Genomic DNA, 20,461 nt, shown 5'->3' on the forward strand with positions numbered 1-20,461 from the left:
CTTTAACCCCTATACAGGGATTTGGAATTACACAGGGAACTGGAGATCACTACCTGTGGAAGGCTGCAGTCCGATGAGAGTAGTAGTCAGGCAGGGTCAAACCAGGAATAGCAGAACAGGGACAGAATCGGCAGGCAGTGACGTAGTCAGCAAACGTAGCAGAGGTCAGATCCGGGTCGGGCAGCAAGGTACAAAAACAGTAGGCAGAAGAGTAGTCAAAACACGCAGACGTCAACACAGGAATCACCAACAGAATAGGACGTAACAGGAGCCAGGAAAATCAGAACTATATCTGGCAGTAATCATGTGACAGGAGGAGAAATAAGAAGGGTGTGGTGTCTTCCCATTGGCTGTAGCTGAACGCTGGCAACTTCAGCTGGAAGACACATGCCACCCACAGTCAGCCAGCGGTACTGCAGATCCCAAGCTAATCGAGCCCAGTGGATGATCGGAGCCTGCCCCCACTGGTGCCGCTGGCATCGACTCCTCTCCCATCACCATCATCATCCACGGCAGGAACACGGCGTCGCCTGGCGATCGGAGCAGAAGTCGCTGGAGCAGACTCCGGCGGTGACGTCACAGCTAGCAATTGCTAGCGATGTTGCAGCGTGTAAAGTACCCCTTAGAGGGCTTTATCTTCATGTTTCATAAATATAATGGGACTTATTTTGCTTGGTTCCATACAATTAGCTTTTTTTTTGCAAGATATGTGCCTTTTATCCGATAGATGTAGCTCCTAATTTGCAAAGAGAAAAAAATAGCAAAGAACTACTGCTGACTGAATTCCCCCTCATCATTTTGTCAATAATTGCATAGACACCTATTTCATATTTTTATTTATAAATTACTAACAAATTCCACAGTACTGTACAGTGATATCTTTCTAGGGTCCTGTAAAGAACTTAAAAGCCCAAGTTGGTTAAAACAGTTTGCTACAGAAAATTGAAAAGATTTTGATAATACAGTAAAAATACAGAATTCTGTACAAATCGTCAGATTTTTTTTCATTTTCAATGTGTCTTGTTAGCAAAATACAACTCAGGTTAAGCATGTATGAAAATATCTGCAAGAATACACTATTTCTTTATTCTTTCCAAAGCAAGATACAAAAATAATGTTCTACATGAAGTAGGGGGAAAAAAGTTCAAGAAGAAGCAGACATCTGAAAGGGAGCTTTCAATTCTAGAATAGCAAATTAGCAAAATTGTGAAAAGTGTAAACTAGTATTACAAATAAAAAATGCTTTGACATATTGTAACAGTGTTACTAAAAGTTATAGAACGAATACCAAATCTGTCCTTTGTGATGCGGGCGAAAGAAAAATACAAAAAAAATGTTTACAACATTCACAACTGATAGTATTCATAAAAGGGTAAACTTAAAACTAAATCCTTACAAAACAAACTATTTGCATAATAAATAGAATTGAGAATTCGAACGTCTTAAATGAAGGACAAGTTTAACTCTATATATAATGACAGTCTTTCTTTTTTAACGTTATGCAAAATAATGGATTTTGCAAAGTGTCTAAAAATGTTACATTACATTTCAAAACAGATTTTATTCTATTTGTGTAGTATAATGTATTTGCAATTGGAATTAAATTGTTAAAGTCCAAAAAGTGGTAAGAAAAGGATCTGCAATTTATTTTGCATACACTATTCCAATTGTAAACATAATATAAACAGGAACTCTGCTTGCCAAAGAAGATGGCATCAAAAGGAATCACGTCAACATATGTATATATATTATATACACGCTTGTGTGTGCACACGCACACACAAGCACACATGCACACATTCGTACTCACACACACAAGCATACATATACACACACACATGCACAGACATGCACATGCACACACACTCTAAAAACAAAACAACAGAATGCTAAATTGGAAGCTGCATTATGGCAGTATTTTTTATCATACAATGCTGAAGTTGGGTGTACAGTGTGCCATAGTTTTATAGAATAAAAATGTAACAGTCTAAAAGAGAAATTGTAAATCAAGCCTTTTGCCATTTGCCTAAAAGTAGGCTTTGGCCACGTGCACATGCTGAGTATTTTATTGTAGTATTTAGAAGACAAAGCCAGGAGTAGAAGCAGTCAGATGAAGAGTATAATGACAATATAGCAAAAGCAATTACCCAATGTATAAGAAGGTTGGTAGCTAGGTAATGTTAAAATATAACCTTTAATGTAACAATTAAAAACAGGGGATGTGAGACAAACAAAACATATAAAACCCTTAAGAAAGGGTCAGAAAACTAATGTCAGTGTGGATGGTGAAATCCACTAACAATGACAAACAAGAGTAACAAAATGGAAGCCTCTATATGAAATTGGGTCTATGTAATAAACCACACCTATAATAAGGAATATGAAGATGGAACAGTCTCACCAGTATGAAGTACTGGTCCGGTGTAGATATTCATGAGAGGATGCTGGATCTCCAAGGGGGAGCTTGTATATATAGCTGCACCATACCCCTTAATTTCTGACCTGCAAGTGGCGTGCTCAAGAGTCTCCCTACGCGTTTAATTTCAGACTCATCAGGGGAGCTTCTTTTAGAATGGAGCACAATAGAAAAATGCCTCCTAAACAGAGGTAGACGCCAGACTGCTACTTTTGGCTTACAAATATGGATGTAAAATACTCACCAAAATACTCAACGTGTGCACGTGGCCTTATTATTGTGATAACAATAAAGAAAGGAAAACAACTTTCAAATCACACTCTATTATGGCATTATCACTCTGATGATCCCTGACAATCCTACAGCTGACCAATTGCCGGCTGGCAAATACTATAGCAATCATGAAGTCCAGTGATTGGCTGCAGAGGTCACCTGAATGAAGTGCGGCACATGATCAGCTCTGACTGCAGGAGCATCAGCACTGAAATACATGGTCATTTAAAACTGGAAATGGTAATTTAAATAATTTTTTAGCAATGTTACTATGTTGCAGCTGGTAAAATTTCACAAAAATGATGCATTGAATATCTGTAGTCTATATTTATTTACATAGTGCATTCATTTATGTGGCACATGAGTGTTAGGATTTTCAAGTGAAGTCTGATTTGGTTGACATTTTATCTTTTTTTCTGTATTTTTAGCCTAAATCAACACCTTTTTCCTTTGGCAAAACATATATTGTAAATTAGCAATTATCAATATATCAAGCTGCAGAAAAGTCCTCTGCTTTTCTGGCTCAACATATTAGTTACGTGGCCACAGGTTTATTTCCTATAGTTTATATATTAATTATAAGTTATAACAGTACAGCTGGACTCCTGGTTTCTTAATTATTCTACAATGGTAACTAAATCTTAATTTTTATGATATTTCTTTTTTTTAAATCTAGACAAAGAAGCCAAATAAGCTGAGTAGTTGTGAGTAGTGATGAGCAAGCACTACCATGCTTGGGTGTTTCTAACTCATTAAGACTAGAAGTCCCAGAGAGGGGTCATTTAACATTTCTACCTTTGGAACCCAGAGACGGGTCGAATGACCTGAAGGATTTTAGCTAACATCCTATAATCACCGTCTTTTGTTCTGTAATTAAGGCCATTACTGTCGCACCACAAGAGGTTGTTGTTTTCCATTGAGTTTAGCCATTTAGTTTCTAGTTAGTTCTATTCAGTTTATTGTATTTGATGATATATTTGGACTAAGGGTCATTTGACCCTCTTTCGGGACTTCAGGGGGGAGCTCGAAATTTCTGGGACTCCTAGTGTTAAGAGCAGTTGGATGCTTGGATGAGCACGGCTCGAGTACCAAGTATAATATAAGTAAATGGGAACTCTTCTGGAAAAATGCTCAAGTTGCCCATTGGCTTCCATTATAAATCAGATACTCGCGTCAAACGCATCCAAGCATCCAACTCCTCTTAACGAGTAACGAGCACCTGAGCATGGTAGTGCTTGCTCATCATTAGAGATGGCCGAGCACTAAAATGCTCCAATGCTCAGTACTCAAGTTGGGCAGGTCAGAAGCTCTGAAAACGCTCAACTCAAGTGTGTAATGGAAGTCAATGATTTCGCAGTTTGACTCTTCCCAAGCATACAGACAGCCATAAACAAAGCATTTCTGGGGGGGGAGGGAGGGAAGGGTTTTTGTTGTTTTTTTAATTTTGATACAATAAAAATTAAAACATTGTTTCCATCACAGTGAGAGGCTTTCAGAGTCTGCGAATGTCTCTCCCTAGGGTACCTGGACACATCAGGCAGTGATGCAAGCCTGTGCTTTGTGGTTGTCGCTTCACAGACGACTCATCCGAGCACCAGCGATACTTGGTCGAGCTTCGCTAGTACCTGAGCACCCGATGCTCAATCAAGTACCAAATATTTGTGAGCACACACGCTCAACACTAGCCATTACTAGCTGTGAGAAACAAAGCTCCAATATCTGCTTTATTGAGCCTCCACTATCATAAAAACGGGCTGTTTATTTCCCTTCAAAGACCCTACAACGTAATTCTACATTTGATATTGTATGGTACTCCTGTATATGGAGATATTCTCTAATAAAAGCAATGCTCCTTTGAAATTCATGATGTAACGCGCCATTTTACATTCAAACTGAATGAATCAGACCAGAATAAAAAAATAAATAAATAAAACTTTGCATGGTCCCAATTTATATTGGAAACCTATGCAAATACAGCTGATAATAGACACTCTTATGGTGCTACATTATTAATACCAGCATCGTGTACAAAGTAGAATACAGCAGCATATACGAGACATTCTATGCCTTTATGGTCATCACGTCTATGTATTCCTGCTAACATTAGACACATTCTAGTAAGGAGTGTATCTAACAATTCTAACATACATTGCATGTATTTACATAGAAGACTTCTTTTTTAGGAATCTTTAAATGTGAAGTGAAATAACAACAAAAAAGGATTATAGTGACATGCATCAAAATGAATGGTCTGTGAAATACCTCTGTGGGAAAGTACAAATAATAAGAAACAAAAGCTTATCTTACAATTTGGACCATTAACATTTCTCACATATTAATACAGACCTACACATGCTTGTGAATATATGTGTATCCTAATTACGAACCTTACAATGACTTTGCTCAGTCACTATGTCATGGTGCACCGTGCATGAAGCTAGAAAAAAAATTAGCTCAAAGCATTACCCATCCCTAACTACAGGGGGCAGTATTATTAGCAGAGACATTCATTCCAGCACTACCCATATACTGCCCCATAAGTAACTGTGTATCTTCCTGCCTTGTCCTAAAAATATTAGATAGTAGCTTGTGGCATGTATCAAATGCGATCATCACTAATTGAGGGGACAAAGGACAGTCCAATTTTCAGGCATCAGGAAGGCAAAATATATATTTTTTTAAATGTATATTTCTATATTTTTTTTTTAAACCACTATGTTTCCTTAAGTCTTTTCCAAAAATATATTCCCCTTACCTAGGCTTTCCCTACAGGTGAAGATCACGTACACTGCCTAAGACCTGTATCAAAATACCCCAGACAAGTCAGAGTGGCTATATACCCTGACCCTGGCTCCCAGCACCCAGGTCATAGGCCCCTAAACCCAGCCCTCTAACTATTCCTCCGCTCTGTACAATAGTGAGAACATCTTAAAGAGCGTCTGTCATTTCCTCAAAAAAATTGAGTAAAAAACCTACTTATTTTTTTTTCCATTTTGCGCTGCGTTGTTCTATTGCAGAGGTATTCAAATTTGTTGCTTTAGGAGCACAGTATGTGAAATCTCAGCTTGTAGTTCAACTAGTCTTTTCCTGGGGCAGGCGCCTTCACCTTTCCCTCATAGCTCAGCAATGGATCTAGCTGTGAAGTAGGGGTGAAAGCGCACACAATCCAGAGAAGACTCTAAGGAATGCTCAGTTGGCATGCTCCCAGAAATTTCACATACTGTGCTCCAAAAGCAACAAATGTGAATATCTCTACAATGGAACGACACAGTGAAAAATGGAAAAAAGTGTTAGAATTGGGAGCTCAGGAATTTTTACGAAGTATTTAACTGAATTTGAGTGACAGGTCCTCTTTGAGATGCAAATTAGTTCACAATTACCGTACTTATTGTAATGGTTTTAGGAAGACTATTTACCGCAAAACAGTACTAGCAATCATCATGTACAATACATTGTTTTTAAAAATATTTTTAAAAATATTACTAGCTTCCAAAAATAAACAGTTACAGAGGATTCTAGATGCATCATTCTCCTCAAATAAGGCATATGGCACCTTTATTATTTCCAGACATTTTTTAGCTTTTTTTATTAGTCTATTTTTCTAAAAGAATCTTTACTCACATAATTAAGCAATAAAAACATCAATATTTTGTACATATCTTCTCAGATGATTTCATGCAGCACTTGTGCCATATTGAGCTGTATAAATATAATACTCCATAGCATATGGCAGTAACTATTTAGAGCTCCTGAGCATTAAGTGTATAAACCATATAGCCAAGCATAGCCCTTCCATGCACCGAAAACCATTGGATATTACTGGTTGTAGGGGAAAATTTAAATTACTCAGATAACAATGAAAACAACAAAATCAATGGATAAGTGTAGTTATTTACTTTCCATTAGATCATACAGTAGGGTCAACGACTGTCCTGCTATTTTGTCACAATGGTATTTTTCCCTTTGCCCTTGGAGGATTTTTGTGAGCAAAAAGTTTTTGCTTGATTTTTTCTGTTTTTTCCGAAGGATCGAATTAAAAAGAAGCTCTACCAAGTAGAAAACAGAGGGTCTTGTAGTCCTAAATAAACTCTCCTCGGAAAGGAAGCAAGTTGGAGTTTTGTAGTTGCCAACGATAGCGCAGCCGAGACAAAGGTTGATCTTCCACATTCTCAAATTCCGAGAAGCCCAGTTGATTGAGCACTTCATAAACTCCAGCTTTGGATGCCACCTGCAAAAACACATATTCCAGGATTAAGCACTCTATTATTAGGATCTTAACAATGGATAAGCAATAAAAGGTCTAAAAAGATGTTGCTCTATCTTTAACCCATTGACAAGGTATCACCACCACTCATACTTCCAACTGACAAAAAAAAAAGCAGCAATTCCCCTGTAGCGCTAACACAAAATAAATGAAGCATTACACATTGTGCATGGGTTTTTGCAGGCAGTCTTTATATTGCACAGATATTCCAGAGTGAGAGAAACACTTGCAGTCAATCCAGACTCTGGTTATACCACATGGTATGATATTTAAAACATGCTCTTCAAAACGAGTACCTTTCACTAAATTTGGGGCCTATATGGTTTTACAGGTGGCATTTAATGTTCTAAACATACCTAGGTCAAAATAGACAGTGAAAGGAAGCAAAAGCATTTCTATATTACTGAGCGTTCAGATGATTTAATCTGCAGTAGGTACATGCGCATTGTAAAATGCTCATGTGCTGGGAAGCGAGGTGTTCTGCCTTGGCACAATTCACACGTGCCCAAATCTCATAGATACATCTGTAGAATAACTTAAAGAGGTTATCCACTACTTTCATATTGATGACCTATCCTTAAGATAGGACATCAATGTCTTATCGGCCAGGATCCGTCACCCTGTACCCCCGCCGATCAGCTATTTTTGGTGCCGCCGGTGGCAGCTGGAAATGCTCAGCTCCGGAACTGCCCCATCTTCTGATAGTGGCCGAGACCAGATACTGCACATCTGCCTTCTATTAATTTGAATGGGAGGCAACTGTGCAGGCCGCGGCCGCTATCTGTTGACAGGGCAGCTCTGGAACTGAGCATTTCCGGCTGCCTGCTCCCGCTACTGGCACCAACAACAGCTGATGGGTGGGGGTGCAGGGTGTCGGACCCCAGCTAATCAGACATTATATGACCTATCCTAAGGATAGCCCATCAATACAAAAGTAGTGAATAACTTCTTTAAGTTCTTTTACAACCTAATGCGAAAACATCCACTTCAGGCATTAAAACACCAAACCCTCATTACAGAACATGTTTTTAATTTAGTGTCCCCCAAACAGTGACAGCTTTGCATTTTATCTGATAAAGAAATGTATACAATGGGGACAAAATTAATCCAAAGTGCGTGCTGCCTTGGCAGGTTTTTATCTTGTAGCCAAAGCTTATGACTCGACCTTTCTACCCCCATGCAACAAACAACAACCCCCTCATCCTCTAATGAATTTAGATTTTCTTCCACTTTCCCGACCCTGTATTTCTGTATTACTGAGATAGGAGATGGCAGATATTACTGATGAGATTCTATGTAGATAGAAGAGGGAGGAGCTCTGCCTCTAGCTCCTCCCTCCTCCGGTCTACATAGAATCTCATCAGTAACATCTGCCATCTCCTATCTCAGTAATGGGAAAGTCTTCACTGAATACAGATTTTACCTCCGATTTGAGAGTTTTGATAATGACCGATCAATTCTGGCAGAGAAAGAAGCAGATTTGTCTGATAAGAAATATTACAGAGTTGCTTATTTTCATGTGTACTATTGGTTTATTAAAAAGAAATTAAAACAACAGTTATGCTTTAACTCATATTTTGGCAGGACTAGTCAACCACTTAAATATAAATGTTGGCAATCATCTCTGATAGCAACTTTCACAATTGGGCATGTTACATTAGATGGCTGATGGTTGAACGATGCTTTGGCTGATTGTTTAGCCAACAGTCATTTTTGCCAACTCTCCCATACACATAAGCACTGGTGCAGCTGAATGCTCCTGTGTTCTCTATGAGAAAGCCATCGATTGACATGTTGGCCTGTGGCTTACCTTTGGGAGAACAATGCAATCAGCAGTCCAAAATTGGACATGCCCAATCAACATCTCCCCCAACAACAGTTGGCTGGTGCCCCCATTTAGATTAGACTTTTGGACAAACCCGATGATACAGGCAGGTTTGGTTGACAGTCTAATATGTATTAAGGGAGGCCTTTAGGTTTCAACATGCCCAATCCTTTCTCAAATGAGATGACCAGCAGTGGCCTATCCCTCAAGGACATATCTCAATGGGGTTGTGTGAGGGAACGTTGTCACCCCATCAAAGATTTTTTTCGACAGCTATCGAAGATATATGACCTTTTTAAGTGTTATACTGAACACTCAAACCAGCATGCAATCAGAGAAAGAAACTACAGCTACCTCCGGTGTACTACCATATTACCCTAGATCAGGGTCACATATACAGACACAGGGAGAACACACAAACTACTTGCCCTGGGGAGCAACACTGAGCCACAGTTTTAACACTGGACATAACTAATGGCAATTCCGGACTTATATATATATATATATATATATATATATATATATATACATATATATACACACACACACACACACACACACACACACACACACATATATATATATATATATATATATATATATATATATATAAAAAAGGATGCTGGCTGCCTTAGAGATACAGTAGGTAAAGTTAAGTCTGTGACGCTTACGCTTGACCAGTCTGTAATATGAGGAGATGGCAGCAATACATAAGTTGTATTAAGCAGAATCAACAGAGCTCTTGTGTTCAGTCACTTCTACTACCTTAAAATGCAGAAAAAGTCATTGTGAACTGTACGACCAGTCACTTTTGTATGGCAAGGGACAGGAGTCTGCATTACTACTGCCAGCACATTCACCCTCTGTTTTATGAATAAGATACACTGTTCCAGATCCTGGGAAAGTAACAATTGGCATCTATGATCTGCACTGCTCTACTAATAAGTCTCACTGTAGATTTGGGGAGGCACTGAGAAAAGAGGGTCTAGAAGTCTGGATAGTTTACTCAAAGGTTTTGGCAGCTATCCAAAGCTGAATACTGGATCTCCCTCCCTTATGTCAAGTTCGGTCTGCTTCTTAGTCTATTTCATTTTTCAACGTTATATATATGGTGTTTGATCTAATCTTTTCAATGGTAATATATTTACCTATTAATATATGATTATATATATATTATATACAGACACACATATTCACAGGGCTATACACAGAAGTCATGGGGCCCCATAGCAGATGTTCTAATTGGGCCACCCTAAAAAAAAATAAAATAAATAATATTCGTCTGGGTCACATAATAGCCTATGTCACAGCTTTTCAGCCCTTTCAAAGTAATTCTACTCCTATTGAAGCCCCTAGATTCCCCTTTCATTGCAACCATAAAGTATGATGCCAACAAAATGGCCCCACAAACACTGTATGATCCCCCACAGTGATTTACTCACCAGTATCCTCCACACGCGCAGTATAATGACCCTACTGTATCCCTCTTAACTACCCCGGCAAAATGTGGTGCCCTCAACACAGTATAATCCCCATCTGTGACCCCCACACTGCCCTGCATGCAGTATAATGGGCCATTACACAGTATTATGGAATGCACACTGTATTAAGGCTCCCAATTGCACTCCAAACAGTATAACGCCCCCCACACAGCCCTCCACGCAGTATGATGGACCCCATTCAATCCTTTCAACTGCATAACTGCTTACACACTGTGTAATGGCCCTCAAAGAGCCCTCCATAAAGTATAAAGGCTCTCTCATAGCTCTCCATATTATATTGGTTGCCACATAGCGCTCTTAATAGTATAATGGCCTCTACATAGCCCTCAAAATATTGCAATGGTCCTGACATAGCCTTCCATAGAGTATAATGGGCCCCACATTGCCTTCTATATCGTATAATTCATCCCCATAGTCCTCTATATAATAGAATGTACTCCCTATAATTCTTCATATAATATAGTGCAGCCTCCATGGTCCTTCATATAGTATAATGCACAATCCATAGTCATCCATATGGTATAATGCACCCCCATAACCCTCCATATAATATAATGCATACCTATAGTCCTCCATATAGTATAATGCACTTCCATATATCATTATTATTATAATTTATTATTATAGCAGCATTTATTCCATGGCGCTTTACATGTGAAAGGGGTGTACATAATAGGGACAAGTACAATAATCATAAACAATACAAGACACAGACAGGTACAGGAGGATAAAGGTCCCTGCCCGTGAGAGCTCATAGTCTACAAGAGATAGGTGAGGATACAGTAGGTGAGGGTAGAGCTGATTGTGCGTCGCTGTATCAGACTGAGGGTTACTGCAGGTTGTAGGCTTGTCAGAAGAGGTGGGTCTTCAGGTTCCTTTTGAAGCTTGTCAAGGTGGGTGAGTCTGATGTGTTGAGGCAGAGCATTCCAGAGTATGGGGGAGGCACGGGAGAAATCTTGGATGCGATTGTGGGAAGAGGAGATGAGAGGGGAGTAGTGAAGGAGATCTTGTGAGGATCGAAGGTTTCGTGCAGGTAAGTACCGGGAGACTAGGTCACAGATGTAGGAAGGAGACAGGTTGTGGATGCACCACCATAGTCCTCCAGATAGTATAACACAACTCCACATATAATGTACAGCCCATAGTCCTCTATATAGTATATACCGGTGTCTGTATTGGTACTGGAGCCCAACAGACTCATGAGCTAAATAGCAGCAGCGTGGTCTGCCACCATTAGCGATACACCACTGCATATACACAGTTTGTTGTAAATTTTCCTATAATAAAAACAATTGATAGACTTGGGGTCTAGTCCTGACCTAGTTTCTCATACATGCCTGTATGTACAAACACCAATTTCATGGCATTTACCATGAAATGGGCAACTTTCCTGACAAGTCTGTTTTATCAAACACTTGTATTGCATCTTTATTTATTACTTGATCGCTCTCTTTTTTTGTTCTCAACTTAGTAAATGCATAATAATTCCAGTAATGTGATATTCTCATCATTACCTGTCAATAGGATAAATCGCTGCACCATCTCACAATCTGTACTGACAGTGTCAGATAGTGATCGGACACATTTTAATGATAGGAAGATTGGTAACAGTCAACTTATTCATGCATTTCCAAGAAGAATAAGAACAGCACAGTGTGAAGTGTTAAGAAAAGATGCAGGACCTCTAATTACAGAGAACTTTGTTTTAGAACTCTGTGTTATATTCCTCTGTTATTCCTCCTGGAAATGTATGAATCAAATAAGGACTGGCTGTTAATTTTCTTTTCTACTTCTAGTCTTTTGCACTCGACAAAAAGGCCCCAGAACCCAGGAACATGTTTTTCCTCTTTTTCGTACCATTCTACACTTACACAGTCTGATTTGAGACTATCAGGTGTAATATTATATAGCAATGATGCATGTCCCTAGTAGAGTTGAGCGCGGTTCGTGGTTCGAGGTTCTCCAGTTCTAGGCTCGAGTGATTTTGGGGCCTGTTCTAGATCGAACTAGAACTCGAGCTTTTTGCAAAAGCTCGATAGTTCTAGAAACGTTCGAGAACGGTTCTAGCAGCAAAAAAACAGCTAATTCCTAGCTGGCTTTCCGCTGTAATAGTGTAAGTCACTCTGTGAATCACACTATTATGACATTTCAGTGTATAGTGTGCGGGAACAGCGCCTTCAGATCACTGCTGTTTCTATAATGGCGATCGCCATTTTTTTTTTTTTTTTCCTTGTCTTCCTTCCCTAAGCGCGCGCGTGTAGTGGGGCGGGCCAGCATGTCAGCCAATCCCAGACACACACACAGCTAAGTGGACTTTTAGCCAGAGAAGCAACGGCATGTGTGATAGGATGTCCATGTCACATGTCCCTGCATTATAAAACCGGACATTTTCCTCCAGGACGCCATTATCTGCCTTCTGCGTCTTTGGTGTCAGACATCACTGTCGCAGCTCCGTCCTCCTGAGTCCTATTAAGGGCTCAAACCGTTAGGGTCAGAGCCATAGGTGACAGGTCCTGAAAACAGCGACAGCGTCTGTGTAGCCAAGGTCAGGAATTTCCTCCCTGCATTTCCCTATTAGGAGGGAATAGAAAGGCAGGCTTCCTTTCCTCTACCCAGAGCCCCACAATCCTGCCACTGTACCCTCCTGTCCTCTGCACACTCCAACTCATTATAACTAAGCCATTATACTAGCAAACACTCAGTGTACCTAGTGGCATCCTATACGTGGCTATTGGACTTTGCTATAGTCACACTAGTGCAAAGACATTTGCAGAGCACGTCTGCCTGCATTGCACACTCCAACTCATTATAACTAAGCCATTATACTAGCAAACACTCAGTGTACCTAGTGGCATCCTAAACGTGGCTATTGGACTTTGCTATAGTCACACTAGTGCAAAGACATTTGCAGAGCACGTCTGCCTGCATTGCACACTCCAACTCATTATAACTAAGCCATTATACTAGCAAACACTCAGTGTACCTAGTGGCATCCTAAACGTGGCTATTGGACTTTGCTATAGTCACACTAGTGCAAAGACATTTGCAGAGCACGTCTGCCTGCATTGCACACTCCAACTCATTATAACTAAGCCATTATACTAGCAAACACTCAGTGTACCTAGTGGCATCCTAAACGTGGCTATTGGACTTTGCTATAGTCGCACTAGTGCAAAGACATTTGCAGAGCACGTCTGCCTGCATTGCACACTCCAACTCATTATAACTAAGCCATTATACTAGCAAACACTCAGTGTACCTAGTGGCATCCTAAACGTGGCTATTGGACTTTGCTTTAGTCCCACTAGTGCAAAGACATTTGCAAAGCACGTCTGCCTGCATTGCACACTCCAACTCATTATAACTAAGCCATTATACTAGCAAACACTCAGTGTACCTAGTGGCATCCTAAACGTGGCTATTGGACTGTTGTCTAGTCACACTAGTGCAAAGACATTTGCAGAGCACGTCTGCCTGCATTGCACACTCCAACTCATTATAACTAAGCCATTATACTAGCAAACACTCAGTGTACCTAGTGGCATCCTAAACGTGGCTATTGGACTTTGCTATAGTCCCACTAGTGCAAAGACATTTGCAGAGCACGTCTGCCTGCATTGCACACTCCAACTCATTATAACTAAGCCATTATACTAGCAAACACTCAGTGTACCTAGTGGCATCCTAAACGTGGCTATTGGACTTTGCTATAGTCACACTAGTGCAAAGACATTTGCAGAGCACGTCTGCCTGCATTGCACACTCCAACTCATTATAACTAAGCCATTATACTAGCAAACACTCAGTGTACCTAGTGGCATCCTAAACGTGGCTATTGGACTTTGCTATAGTCCCACTAGTGCAAAGACATTTGCAGAGCACGTCTGCCTGCATTGCACACTCCAACTCATTATAACTAAGCCATTATACTAGCAAACACTCAGTGTACCTAGTGGCATCCTAAACGTGGCTATTGGACTTTGCTATAGTCACACTAGTGCAAAGACATTTGCAAAGCACGTCTGCCTGCATTGCACACTCCAACTCATTATAACTAAGCCATTATACTAGCAATTTTTGCTGCCAGTTTAAGGGCCGTAGTTGCATTGTCAGGGATATTTATTCTTTATTATTCTGCTGTTAATAAAGCTAGACCACCACTGCAATCTACACCACCTCTCAATTTTTACTACCACATTTTCAGTCCACAATCTTGTCGCAATCAACATGAGTGGCAAAATGACAGATGCTGGTGGAAAGGGGAAGAGGCGTGGTGGAAAAGGCAAAAAAGGTTTTGTCCGTGGGGAAGGTGGCAAAGCTCCATTATCATCTGCTGAAGATAGACCATCTACCAGCAAAAGTAAGATGTCTACTACTTACCGTGGACAATCCGATGTGCTCCCTTTTTTACGGACACGAACAACAGGAACAAAGGTAGATGATGGGCAAAAAAGGAAAATGCTTGAATGGATCTCAAGTGGTCCAACAAGTGCCCTCTCAGCCACTTCAAGTACCGCATCCAAAAAATACCAGTCCTCTGAGTTGTCATCCCAATCAAACTTGATTTCTCCCAGCTCTGAAGTCTCCATCAGCCCTGCACAGTATGGTGGAACTGAGATGGCTGAGTCTGCAGAGCTGTTTAGTCACACTATAGCCTGGGAATCAGAGGTCTGCTCCCAAGCTACAGTGAGTACAGAACAGGAAATGGTCTGCAGTGATGCCCAGAACCTTTGTGACTCTGATTCAGGCCGTGAGGACAAAGTTTCGGAGCATAATGTTGACCCTTTGTCACAAACTGTAACACCTGTGGTTATAGACAATAAGGAACATACTGATGAAGAGGAGACTCAGATACCCGATTGGGATGACAACTTAAATATTCGGTCAGTGCAAGAAGAGGCTCGGTCAGAGGGGGAGGGGAGTGCAAACACAACAATTGATGATGAAGTTCTAGATCCCACCTACTGTCAACCCACAGTCAGGCACTCGAGGAGGTCAACAGAGGTGGTGGAGGAGGATGCAACTGATGACGAAGTTACCTTGCGCCTTCCTGGACAGAGTCGGAGTACTGGTAGCACGTCTACAACTGCATCCTCAGCCACCACTCTGCCTCTGAGCATTATTCGGGGTGGATCAACAGGTCGCATGGCCTCTAAGCCTTGCCTAGCCTGGTCCTTTTTTGACATAGAAAAAGATCGCCCAAATTATGTGATCTGTAAAATTTGTCATGGTTCTCTTAGTAGAGGTCAAAACCTCAGCAGTTTGACAACTTCTTCCATGAATCGTCACATGAATAAATATCATATGGCCCGGTGGGAAGCTCACCGTGCTGCAATGCGGCCTAGCGGAGCGAACCATCCACCGCTTGACCCTTCCAGTGCATCCGCGCGCTCGTCGTCTTCTAGGACTGTGGGGACAGCTGTCACACCTGTTTTTCCACCCACAACTTCCACCACTGTAACCGCAACAGGCAGTTTGCTTGGTAGGTCGTCAGTTGTTTTGGAAGGGGAAACAAGTGAGTGTGTACAGCTGTCTCAGACATCGATAGCACCAACTTTGGATGAAGGCAACATCATGTCTCCGCCTGCACTTTCCTCACAAACCTGCATTTTTCCAGGGACACCCTACTCAACACCGTCTACACACAGCAGCCAGATCTCTGTCCCTCAGATGTGGTCAAATAAAAGGCCATTTCCTGTGACCCATGACAAAGCTAAGAGGTTGACTCTATCCCTCTGTAAGCTGTTGGCTACAGAAATGCTGCCTTTCCGTCTAGTGGACACACAGGATTTTAGAGACCTTATGTCTGTCGCTGTGCCCCAGTACCAGATGCCTAGTCGCCACTACTTCTCTAAGAAAGGTGTGCCCGCGCTACACCAGCATGTCGCACACAACATCACCGCTTCCTTGAGAAACTCTGTGTGTGAACGGGTGCATTTCACCACCGATACTTGGACCAGTAAGCATGGACAGGGACGTTACATGTCGCTGACTGGGCACTGGGTAACTATGGTGATAGATGGTGAAGGGTCTGCTGCACAAGTCTTGCCGTCCCCACGACTTGTGTCAATCCTCTGTCTGTCCAAGTTCCGCCACTGCTTCTGCATCCTCCAGCTCATCTGGGTCCTCCACCTCCGCCCCAAGCCTGCCTGGTCAGGCCACCAGCGTTCTCACTGCGCAGAAGGAATCACGCACCCCTCATTACTATGCTGGCAGCAGAGCGCAACGGCATCAGGCGGTCTTTAGCTTGACATGTCTTGGGAATAAGAGTCACACAGCTGAGGAGTTGTGGTCAGCTCTGCGGTCCGAGTTTAATAAATGGTTGTCTCCACTCAACCTGCAGCCTGGTAAGGCCGTGTGCGACAATGCTGCAAACCTGGGTGCGGCCCTTCGCCTGGGCAAGGTGACACACGTACCTTGTATGGCTCACGTGTTGAACCTTGTCGTGCAGCAATTTTTAACACAGTATCCCGGCCTAGATGGCCTTCTGAACAGGGCACGAAAACTGTCTGCTCACTTCCGCCGTTCAAGCGCCGCAGCTGAGCGACTTGCATCGCTCCAGAAGTCTTTCGGCCTGCCGGTTCATCGCCTGAAATGCGATGTGGCGACACGCTGGAATTCAACTCTCCACATGTTACAGCGACTGTGGCAGCACCGCCGTGCCCTGGTGCAATACGTCATGACGTATAGCCTGGGCCAACGAGATGCAGAGGTGGGGCAGATCACCCTGATGGAGTGGTCTCAGATCAAGGACCTATGCACCCTTCTGCACAGTTTCGACATGGCGACGAATATGTTTAGCGCTGACAATGCCATTATCAGCATGACGATTCCAGTCATTTACATGCTGGAACACACGCTAAACACTATTCGGAGTCAGGGGGTGGGACAACAGGAAGGGGAGGAACTACAGGAGGATTCATATGCGCAAGACACAACAACATCACCAAGGTCCAGACGTTCATCATCACCAAGGCGCCAGGCATGGGAGCATGGGGTACAGGGATCAACAAGGGCGCATGGTAGCAGGCGAGATGTTGAGGAAGGTGCAGGAGGACATGAAGAAATGGAGGACGAACTGTCCATGGACATGGAAGACTCAGCAGATGAGGGAGACCTTGGTCAAATTTCAGTTGAAAGAGGTTGGGGGGAGATGTCAGAGGAAGAAAGAACGGTTAGCACCTCTATGCCACAACACAGCGTGGACTTGGTCCGCATGGCTGCGCAAGACACATGAGTGCCTTCTTGTTGCACTACCTCCAACATGACCCTCGTATTGTCAAAATTAGAAGTGATGATGACTACTGGCTTGCCACACTATTAGATCCCCGGTACAAGTCCAAATTTTGTGACATAATTCCAGCCATAGAAAGGGACGCACGTATGCAGGAGTATCAGCAGAAGCTGTTACTCGATCTTAGATCTGCTTTTCCACCAAACAACCGTGCAGGTGCAGGGAGTGAATCTCCCAGTTGTAACTTGACAAACATGGGACGGTCTCGTCATCTTCAACAGTCTACACGTACCAGTAGGACCGTATCTGGTGCTGGTAACAGCAATTTTATGGAATCTTTTCATAATTTTTTTAGACCCTCCTTTGCAAGGCCACCAGAGACAACAAGTCTGACACATAGTCAACGGCTGGAGAGGATGATACAGGAGTATCTCCAAATGAACATCGATGCCATGACTGTGCAACTGGAGCCTTGCTCCTTTTGGGCTTCAAACCTAGAAAAATGGCTCGCAACTTACGCCTTGGAGATTTTGTCGTGTCCAGCTGCCAGCGTTGTCTCTGAACGTGTCTTCAGTGCTGCTGGGTGTGTGCTGACAGTTAAGCGCACGCGTCTGTCCAGTGACAATGTGGACAGACTGACGTTCATCAAAATGAACAAGTCATGGATCCAGAAGGAATTTACAACCCCTGTGTCATCCTGGGGAGAGTAAATGCTTGTGGATTTGGAATGTGCTTGATGCAAATCTAGCTGTGAAGTGTACAACTAGGGCACAAGTGCTGCCACTGAATGGGTGGGTGTGTGTGGGGCACAATTTTTGGAAAAAAAGGGAGACTCCGCTTGGAGTAACCCTTGCTTACATTGTTTTTAAAAGAAGCCAAGATGAACAGAGCTGGGATCAGGAAAGACTTTGCTACCTACCCTGGTGTCATCCTGGGGACGGTTAATTATGGCGTATTTTGGAATGTGCTTGATGCAAATCTAGCTGTGAAGTGTACAACTAGGGCACAACTGCTGCCACTGAATGGGTGTGTGTGGGGCACAATTTTTGGAAAAAAAGGGAGACTCCGCTTGGAGTAACCCTTGCTTACATTGTTTTTAAAAGAAGCCAAGATGAACAAGTCATGGTTCAGCAAAGACTTTATCTACCTACCCCGATGTCATGCTGGGGACGGTTAATTATGGCGTATTTTTGAATGTGCTTGATGCAAATCTAGCTGTGAAGTGTACAACTAGGGCACAAGTGCTGCCACTGAATGGGTGGGTGTGTGTGGGGCACAATTTTTGGAAAAAAAGGGAGACTCCGCTTGGAGTAACCCTTGCTTACATTGTTTTTAAAAGAAGCCAAGATGAACAGAGCTGGGATCAGGAAAGACTTTGCTACCTACCCTGGTGTCATGCTGGGGACAGTTAATTATGGCGTATTTTTGAATGTGCTTGATGCAAATCTAGCTGTGAAGTGTACAACTAGGGCACAAGTGCTGCCACTGAATGGGTGGGTGTGTGTGGGGCCCAATTTTTGGAAAAAAAGGGAGACTACGCTTGGAGTCACCTTGCGGTGTTTTACATGATTTTAGAAGGGCGTGCCATGCCTATATCTGTGTGTCCTCCTCTTTTTCCTTGTCCAGCTGTTTTGTTTTCGCATGAGTATATGTCCTTGTCACTTTCCCATGTGTTTGAGTTGTTTGTCACCTTTTGGACACCTTTGAGGGTGTTTTCTAGGTGTTTTTCTGTGTTTGTGATTGCCTGCCATTGTTTCCTATGCAGTTCGAGTTCGGTTCGTCGAACGTTCGACGAGCCGAACTCGAACGGGACCTCCGTTCGGCGAACCGACCTCGAGCCGAACCGGGACCGGTTCGCTCATCTCTAGTCCCTAGATACTCGAACAATGACATTGATAATGCCTGGTTAGTTCATACACGTTTTTCCAGTAGAAATGACAAAATAAAGCAGAGTTCCGAGAAAAGATTCTCCATATTTTATTTTTTTTTATGGGGAATGCAACCATTTACAGTAATAGCCTAAAGTATTGGCACCCTTGAAATTGTTCCAGAAAATTAAGTTTTTCTCCCATAAATTTATTGCAATTACACAATTTGTTATGCACATTTATTTCCTTTGTGTGTATTGGAACACCACAAAAAAAAGAAGAGAAAAATGGAAAATTGGACATAATTTCACACATAATGGGCCAGACAAAATTGTTGGCATCCTCAACTTAATATTTGGTTGCACATCCTTTGGAATATATAACTGCAATCATTTGCTTCCTATAACCATCAACAAGCTTCTTACACCTCTCAACTTGAATTATGCACCACTCTTTTGCAAACTGTCCCAGTTCTAATATGTTCTCACAACAGCAATTTTAAGATTTCTCCACAGGTGCTCAATGGGAACAATTTCAAGGGTGTCAACACTTTCAGCCATGACTGTTCGCTGACATTTTGCTGTTGAGAATTGCAGCATCACCCCCTTCTATCCTGTGCTGAGCGGAGGACAGCGGAGGACATCTGACGTATCAGTTGCACACTTTGTATGTGTGTTTTCTAGTTAATAGCATGTCAGACCATATAATACAGAAATGACAGGTAAATAAGCTTGCACTTATTTTCCACTTCGTGGTAGTTCAGCTTTTTGTAACTTTTGAAGAGTTTGTTATACTTTGCGCGGCGTGTTGTCTTTGGCACACTTCTGCACATGTTACAATGTTTCGTTGTTGACAGTGAAAATTTATGAAAAGGGCGAGACTGATAGTTTAGTGAAAAGACCTCCTTTCATGAAAAAATACAGAATTGACACAGGCTGGACTTTTAGGCCTCTGCCACACTCACGTGAATTTCACGCACGTGCCGAGAGACACGTATTTCCCCTGCGTGTTGCGTGCAGGTAAGTACGTGTCTCTGGTACGTGCGTGACACGTGTGTTCTACGTGTGCTATCCGCGATA

General features: G+C 42.2%; 1 protein-coding gene across 2 annotated transcripts in view; it reads right to left on the minus strand.

Annotated features, from left to right (window-relative positions):
* Window positions 1-824: 824 nt before the first annotated feature.
* PALD1 (phosphatase domain containing paladin 1) overlaps window positions 825-20,461 on the minus strand; it is a 359,914-nt gene continuing 340,277 nt past the window's right edge. For both annotated transcript variants that reach the window (XM_075348925.1, XM_075348924.1), the window contains exon 20: window positions 825-6,917. In XM_075348925.1, the coding sequence (XP_075205040.1) occupies window positions 6,768-6,917 (150 nt within the window). In that variant the 3' untranslated portion in view covers window positions 825-6,767. The remainder of the gene's footprint in view (window positions 6,918-20,461) is intronic.

Source organism: Anomaloglossus baeobatrachus, chromosome 5 (assembly GCF_048569485.1).
Source record: "Anomaloglossus baeobatrachus isolate aAnoBae1 chromosome 5, aAnoBae1.hap1, whole genome shotgun sequence".
Lineage (NCBI taxonomy): Eukaryota > Metazoa > Chordata > Amphibia > Anura > Aromobatidae > Anomaloglossus > Anomaloglossus baeobatrachus.